The sequence below is a fragment of the Amblyomma mixtum genome, chromosome 2 (assembly GCF_055824585.1).
Source record: "Amblyomma mixtum isolate Tamu chromosome 2, ASM5582458v1, whole genome shotgun sequence".
NCBI classification, from domain to species: Eukaryota; Metazoa; Arthropoda; class Arachnida; order Ixodida; family Ixodidae; genus Amblyomma; species Amblyomma mixtum.
In genome coordinates, this window is record NC_143013.1 from 318,214,135 (window position 1) to 318,222,827 (window position 8,693).

Genomic DNA, 8,693 nt, shown 5'->3' on the forward strand with positions numbered 1-8,693 from the left:
AGTAAAAAATTAACTCATGTGGACTATATTCTTGCAGCATCATTATAATGGATTACGGGGTAAATTAAGTACAGATTACATAATATTCCAATATACAGGGTCTCGTCTGAAAGTAGTAGGCCTGGTTTTTTCCTGGGCGAACGGGCGGACGAGAGGTGGTCTGCGCGTGCAGGATCGTTGAAGGGGGATATTGGGAATGCTGTAGAAAATCGGCAGTCGGCTCTCGGCCGTTAAAGAGAGGAGGTCGCTTGTACTGTGAACCTCTGTCGAAACGTCTCGTCACGCAGAATCATCGAGCGTTTACTGGATCAGCGATACGCGATCAAATTTTGAGTAAATCTTGGTAAAACGGGGAAAGAGACTCACAACATGTTTAAGGAGGCCTACGGTGACGCTTCCATGTGTAGATCAGGTGTTTTTTGAGCGGCACAAGCTGTTCCGAGAAGGTAAGGAAAGAGTGGAGGAAGACGACCTCTCCAGACGCCCTTCGACCAGCAAGACCAACGAAAATGTGTAGCGAGTGAAACATTTACTTAACAGTGATCGTAGAATGTGTATGAGAATGATTGCTGATGACTTGAGCATTCCTGAAACCCAAGTTTTTGAGATCGTGACAGAAAACTTATCCATGAGGAAAGCGTGCGCGAAGTTGGTGCCGGGAGTGTTGTCAGAGGAGGAAAAGGCCAACCGGTAGGATCTTCTTCATCATGTGAATGAGGACCCCGATGTTTTGCCCAGCACAAGGCGGCAACGCTGCCTCAGCCCCCCCCCCCCCCCCCCCCCCCCTACAGTCTCGACTTGGCCCCGCCAGACTTTTTTCGATTCCTGAGAATAAAATCGACGCTCAAGGGGAAACATAACGGATCGGTAGAGGTGGTTCAACAGGCCGTGACGAGGGATTTAAACATCATTCCGGTCCAGGCGTTCCTGGAGGCGTACGAAAACTGTGAAACTCATTGACAGCAGCGTGTAGGGGCGGAAGGGTGCTACCTTGAAAAATTGTAATCGTTTGTACTATTCTCTTAAATAAATTTTGTTTAAAAAAATGAGTCCTACTACTTTCAGAACAGACCATGTATATGCAGCATGCAATAAAAATATTAGGGTGATCAACAAAGCTATACAACGTGGTATTCGAAGATTCTTATTATTTAGAAACAGTCATAACAGCAGTTATGACACAAAGCAGCGACAACGCAGTTAGCAAAAACGATGTATAAACGATATTAACAACAGAAATAACGAATATAATTGGAAAATCGCCGCCATTGCCATGCGGGATTACAGCGTGAGGAAAGATAAGAGAGTATATTCTAACCTGGATAAAATGTTCACGCAGCCGGTTTTTTTAATTCTGTAATGTTGTTAATACTAATTAAAGCTGCGAGTAGATGTACTGCGACGTCCTAGCAAGAGGCAAAAGTTGCCAAGCAAGCAGTAGTGCTACAGCGTCCAGAATATAGTAGTGTGCAGAGTGGAATGCCGACTTTGGGCGGATGATGAATGCCTGATGAGATGGAGGTAGAGGGGATGAACAGCGCTTTTTATAGATCTTCGTTCGTGTGATAAATTTTAAAGAAAAAGCTCAGTCGTGACACCTTTCGGCGCACCTCAAGGGGCGGTAATAGTAACGTATGCATGAGAGTTAGCATTGCTGAACGATTATAGTTAGAAAAAATAAAATGGGCTGCGCAGTATAGTATACTGCTTCAATAGCTGCTGTCACTAACTTAGTTTTGGGGTAGTCTCATATTGACGAAGCATTCTGGAGCATAGTATGCACCAAAGATTTATAAAGTGTTAGTTTGGTTGAGGAAGAAGGCATGAAAATTTGTATCCCAGCTTACAATTAGCGTTGACAGTAATGTGGCTGCCATGACCCTTCCAAGTGAGGATCGAGGTTAAAACAAACACCAATATATTTACACGTCGTAAGCGGTAGCTTTAGATGGGCTTTTACATGTATATACAGTCTTTGCCAAAAGTAACCAGGTCGCAGTTTGCTTCTCAGTCGTATATTAAAGCTATTACGCCAGCCCTCGGGCTCTAAATCTCTGTATGGTAAGGAGAACCCCTGTCCTCACCTTCAAAGAACTTTTGGATCTTCAGGGAAGCCGTAAGAGTTCTACTGTACGAATGAGAAGCAAACCATGCAGCCTGGTTACTTTTGGCAAAGACTGTACGTGCGACCAGTGCCGTTCACTTTTTAGCGTACGTGTCTATAGACCGCAAGATCCTTTCGGACTTCTTGCGTTTTCTTTTTCCTTTTCTTTCTTGGTTTGTTTGTCTCACTTTTCTTGCAAAGCTCCCACATCTTAGAAACTTGCTATTCTGATGTTATATATTTAATGGCAAAAATATTTGCAATTCCAAATTTACTTTCGGAGCGAACAGACATACTCAGATGAGCTCTCCCTGACTGCCCACTGCCTCAGCTAATGTCATTGGTTACTGTGCTCCGTCCAAATAAATACCAGATCTAAGCATGGGGACGTTTCGAAATCCTATTTCGGTAGACTTATTGACCTGAAGCGAGCTGCGGCGTCGCGTTTGCGCCAAGAACCTTTCTCTTGTCTCCATGCTCCCTTAGTTTCACTCGATGCACGAGCTCTGTCCCCCCTCACGCCTGGAAACAACTGCCGAATTCAGGATGAGAAAACGAATACGAAGATGGTTTTATTAGTTAATTCCAAGTAATAAATAAGTGTCAAAAATAACTCAATCAATCAGTCAGGGAATGAATCATGCCGTGAGTGAGTTCCACGTTGAACGCAGCACCTCTCCATCTCGCTACTTTTTCGACTCAGAGAAAACCCTGTTATCATGATTATCATCATCATCATACAAGTGGAGTCTACCTCAAGACAAGAGATTTCTCCAATGAGCTTCAACTACCCCTGTGTAATGCAAGTCGCGGCCATTCATCATTCGTCCCTTCATCATTCTCGGCCTTCTCCGAATGAAGCCTCAGCGCACGCATATCCCCGCACTTCATCTCCGAACTATGGCCACCGTGGCACGTATTTCCGAAACATACTCCGCGCAACGGGAGCAGACTACGCCTAGAAATTCAATAACGTGACATGATTTTGCCTTCAAAGCGTTTAAAACGTAACAGTTAGCTAGGAAAAACTGTAAATGATTGGCGTGTTGCTAAGTGTTGGTTGAAAAAAAAATAATGTATTTTTCAGACCCGAAATAATTTATTTCGTCTGTGGTTTAAATAGTTATTTTGGTTCGAAACCGTTTCAGAATGCAACCTAAATGGTAACATCCCCTGGGCCAAATGATAAATATCGTGTTTGCTGTTAATGCTTGGTCTCTAACAGAAAAACGACTAGAAGACATTCACTTCTAGGAAAGAGATATGAATTGACGCCTTATTCTTTAGAAAAAGCAGCGCTAATAGTCGATTTCTTTTAGCTAGGAAACAGCAGCACTTCCCTTGTCGTGTCTATGCTTCTTCAACATCTTACTTTTTCGCCCTGCCTAATGATTTACGGTGCGAATTCACTACGCCATGGAACCAACAGATGCTTTAGATCTCTTGTCGATGCGCGTATAATCTGATCCTGACTAAGATTCCTGGTGCGGAGTCATTGAACCTTAGTCTCTTGCTTCTTTGTATTTTCGCCTTTTTGTGTACATATTGCTGTTTTTTTTTTTTTCGCAATAAACGTTCAGTTGCGAGTGAGCGCTTTGTTGTCTTCTTTCGTGTTCGTCTTTTTGTGCTCGTTAACCTTGGATGAACCAACAGAAATAAGCAATTTTTTTTTATCTGCTATCTTTTCTTACAAAAATCGTGCTATTTTCATTTAGGTGGCGCTGCAGTTCTGTGCCACGTATATCGCCGCCGTGGTAAGGCATCGAACCTGCAACAATGCAGTTAGCGGGAGAAAGCCGCAACCGTTGAGCCCATGCGGTAGGCAACGCATAGGTTCTGAACGGGAGAAATGAAAACGCCGTGAATATTGGGGAGTTGCGGAAATATGTCTGCGTCCCCAGTACTGAAAAGCGCTTTAAGCAGTAATGACCGCCTGATGACTTTTTGAGGCCGGCATTTTTTTTTTTTTTAACAGAGGAAAGCTAAAGTATGGCACCTTTAAACTTACGATTTAAGAAAAATCCCCACCGTACACGACACTTTGTGCCTCGCAAAGCCACGTTTTCAAACCTCTAATAATGCTCTGTAATTAAACTTCATCCTTCAAGTAGGCGGTGGGCGGAACGGTGAGATTCTAAGGCGTCGTGCTTCAGCACATGGCACCAATGCGATGTTAGCGAAGGAAGTCGCGATGATAGCAAATCAGCTGATGCGCGGCGGCACCCCGCTCCACGTACGAAGTAAAATCTCCCATGCACATCTACAGCAACGCAATAGAAAACTGAAGTCGCTACGGCGAGGGCCTCGTATCCATAACAGGTTCATTGCTACGTTTAGTTAGGTTATGGCACATGCGCTGCGTAAGAACTAACCGGATATGCATTTCGCCGTACAGTGAGGTCTACTGCTAACTTGTATGCCACCACTCCTAACAATATTATTGATTATTAACCTCTGCTGACTACTAAATCAATTGAGGAATGGGGGATATCTTCACCAACATCTTCATCGAGTGAATTACGAAGTTGGCGTTGCGCGCAATGAGCTATTTATATTTTGGCTGTTTAATTGCCTCCGTAAGCGGCTTCTTCATACCAAAAGTCAATGGGCTCCAACGACTGCCGCTGTGAATTGCCGCGTGAGTTCAGCTCACAACTTGGAAATGTGGCAACTCTTTGGAATTGCGTCCCCAGATAAAGAGTAAACAAAGCAACGCTTCAAGTACAGGCATCCAGTGTCCCATAGAAACGACGCAGTTTCCTCTCCACGATATTGGATCCCATTTGGTTCCATGCTTTCGGAAACCGATCAGAGGCGCTCGGAAAGCGCGCGCCAATAACAAGGGTGTACCCACTCACCTCCGCATCTCGCATCCTCGTAGCAGTCTGGCCCATCCGCGGTCGGCGGCTTCTCCACGTAAAAGATTCCCGAAACCATTTTCCTCTCGCTTTGAATCTCGGCAGAAAACAGGCGTCCTCAGCTCCACACGAGCTTGCACCGAGTCACTGGAACGGGGCGGCCGCCGCCCGCGCGTTCCCCCGGCCGTCAGCACCGACCCGCTGCGAGAGTTGTCCGCCGTCGGTGAGCAACCGGTTTCACCACGTGCGTAACGGAGGCAGCCGAAGGCTGTGTGTAGCACGTCCTTTCCGCACGGACTGGGCTTCTTTCTCTCCCAATGCTTGCTGCGAGTGTACGAAGTACGGCGCGCGAGGTTCAAAACAGCGAGCCGAGGAAGCTGCCGATTACCGGCCTAGCGAAAAAGATTTGCTACGACTGATTTGTTAACTCCGCGTCGCTGTTTGGCTAGGGGATCAGCTGAGCTGGCAACAAAAGTTTAAAGCGGTCGCAAAAAGTCTTGGCGTTAGTCTGTGCATCCGTCGATGGAGACAGCTAGCGAACTGAGACTGAAGAGCTCACTGTCACGACTGGGTTCAGAGCAAAGTCGAAAGGAATGCGGTCAGTTTTGCTTCTGAAGTGCGTGGCAATGGAAACCAGATTTCGGCGGATAAGATGGCGATGCTTTCTTTTCGTAAAGCAATCAACGACTACTCAAGGCTCAGCCGATACGTAGGTTGAGAGGCACTCAGTGTTTCGATTCCAAGAATACAAAGTGACAATTTTGCCTTTCTCTTTTTTTTCTTGTGGAGGCGCCATTTGTTATCCTTCGGGGGAAATCTCGAGTCCACTTGACAATGCACCGAATTACGGGATTCCGAGTTCTCCCTTTGCGTCACGTGATGACACATAATAGGCGGTTTTCAGTTCTGGCCGATGCACTCTGGCGACAATGCATGACGATGGACAATGGGATAAGCGATACGGTGCTCATGTCATCTTGCCTGACTCTGAAGAATTTATTCTCGCTCAGCTGCAAGCGAGAGCTGCGGCACTTAATGAATGGAACCGATCACAGTAATAATCAGTACTGAGCAACTCATCAAATGTGAACGTTGTCATTTTAATAGTGCAGTATGTTATCGCATGGTGGAGGCTACGCGCGAGAGGAAAAGGATTCCTATTTACACATGTTTATTTGTTTCTTTTGCATTTATTTTTTTATCATTTATTTATTCCGATACCTATGCCGCCATCACGGGCATTTCTGTAGGCAGCGAGGGAAGGAAACAAGGAACATTAGAGCACGAATGACATTTCAGAGTAAATTTCTCATCTACAAGGAGATTAAAAGAATAAAATAGTTTATCCACAATCACTTCACCCTCCACGCACAATACCTGAGTAAGTGGGACGCAACGAAACAAAATTTCAAGCTAAGAGTAATAAAGTTGTTTAAAATATTATCTGAGATTAAGGCTAGAGGATGAAGGAGAACCACAGACAATTTCCTGTGGCTATCATAGCCCGAAAGACGCAGGTTTGACCCCGGCCGCGGCGATCACATTTCGATGGAAGCGAAACGCTAGAGGCTCGTGTGCTAAACGATGTCAGTGTATGTTAAAGAAGCCCAGTTGGTCGAAATTTCCGGAGCCCTTTACTACGACATCCCTCATATCCTGAGTCGCTTTATGAAGTTAAACCCCCATAAGCCATAAACAATCCCGATTCTTGACACTCGTTCACATCATGTTTTAAGCAGCGTAATCGTGCGCTTTTTCGTTTTTGCAATCAAAGTGTGGTCGAAATATTTTATCTCCTTTACTTCATGATTTTCACGCTTATCCTGAGGCTCTTGACAACTTTTCTACAGCTTTGTTTGAACGGTCTTATTATCATCAGCAGCGTCATGATAAACCGAATTAGATGTACAGGAGTATCACCCGAGGGTTTTCACAGTTCCTGTTTTGATAAGCAGTGTGAGGCCACAGTTTCTGGACGCAAAGATTATTGCTGCGTTGCTATTGCAAATCTTTATGATGCAAAAAAATTGCCCGAAAGAAGCACGAAAGACGGACAGGACGACGTGGAAAAGTGCTTGTCTGCGCCGTCCGGTCCATCCTTCTGTTTCCTTCGCGCTATATTTGACATCATGAATTTCACCGAGTCACCCAACTTTCGGCTTCATTGTATACTCGACTGGTGACTGGAAGGACTGTGTGCCTTGATAACAAAAACCTTGTTACGTTTCCTGGAATAGTATCCCCACGTGTTGAGATGAGATAAGCGAGACGGAGACAAGATAAACGAGCGCCTGAAATATCAGGACAGCTGTGTACAGAGAGATAGGCTCGCACTGAACAACCATCACGAGGTTTCGTATCAGGCGGAGGTTGAAGATCTGATTTTATTTGTTCGATGTCACGCTGTCTTATCGTTCATCGCATGAAAGATCACTGCGCATTTGAACTTCCCTCGGAAACATGGGTCAAACTTTTACGCCCTAACGATAAGGGTGTGCTATCGAAATCAGTCTGTTGCGAGGGCTCCTTTTCATGCATCATGCTCGTAATATACCTGTAGTATGTCAAGATCAAGCAAAGCGGTGTCTTCATGGCTGTCAACCCTGTCATAACATCAGCAGAGTCTCTTTTTGTCGATGCACACTGGAGCATTTTTCTCCGGTAAAAGAAAACAACTGAAGATTACCCTTATTGTAATTTACAAAATTTGTAATTCTTAGATCTTCAGCGCTAATTCAACCATTCAAGCGTAGTAAGTAGCGTAAAAATGGGTTTAAATGTGTACTAAGGTTTATTGGTTTATTGGGGTTTTAACGTCCCAAAGCGACTCAGGCTATGAGGGACGCCGTAGTGAAGGGCTCCGGACATTTCGACCACCTGGGGTTCATTAACGTGCTCTGACATCGCACAGTACACGGGCCTCTAGAATTTCGCCTCCATTGAAATTCGGCCGCCGTGGCCGGGACCGAACCCGCGTCTTTCGGGCCAGCAGGCGAGTGCCATAACCACTGAGCCACCGCGGTGAGGGAATGTGTACTAAGGGAAACTGTACCCGCAGAAATGAAAGTGACGTCTTAATTTTGTGAACGCAGCCCGTAAGCGCTGCGTTTCCTCGTAAGTAGCCATGCAGTGAAGGCGTGCGGGCGGACCGTGGTTAGAATAACGAAATAATAGAAAAAAGCGGATTGTCTATGGAATTGGACAACCAGGGTTGGGGTGTGGCTTGATCTCGGCGACAAGAGCTCACCATGCACCCTCTCGCTGAAACAGCATTCGGCCAGCATGGTGCAGCAATTGCCCGCCACCTCCTGTGTAAAACAACCAGTTAGGTTGCAGAACTTTAGGTATAATTCAACTAGGAGTATGTACCACAATATTTTGAGCGTCATTTACCCTTTTTCGTTGCGAGGATGATGTTCTACCAGTTTGGTCAAGTTTCCGGCGATATTAATTTAATTTCCAAGTTCGCCCTTTTAGCTTAGTGAGATGGATTCCGTGACGCGCTCTTCAACTGCGCGATTTCGGCAGCAGTTGCCGGGTCTTGGTCTAACAACGAATAGAGCTTAAGGCATCTGACATGCACAAGTCAAACTAGGTTGTCATCATACTTTTCTTAAAAAAGAGCGCGGAGAGGGAGCGGGGGAGTATTTCGAATATGCGGCCGGACACGTTCGTCACTCACAGTGCGCTCTTTGAAATAGGTTAGCGCCAAAAAAGGCGAACAAAAAAGA

The 8,693-nt window shown here is 45.4% G+C and overlaps 1 protein-coding gene across 1 annotated transcript in view; it reads right to left on the reverse strand.

Moving 5' to 3' along the window:
• The window catches only part of LOC149365123 (Na(+)/citrate cotransporter-like), a 52,791-nt gene extending 47,622 nt beyond the window's left edge, over nt 1-5,169 (reverse strand). The window contains exon 1 of the mRNA XM_089575201.1: nt 4,963-5,169. Within this exon, the coding sequence (XP_089431327.1) occupies nt 4,963-5,041 (79 nt within the window). The 5' untranslated portion in view covers nt 5,042-5,169. The remainder of the gene's footprint in view (nt 1-4,962) is intronic.
• Between the last annotated feature and the right edge of the window lie 3,524 nt (nt 5,170-8,693).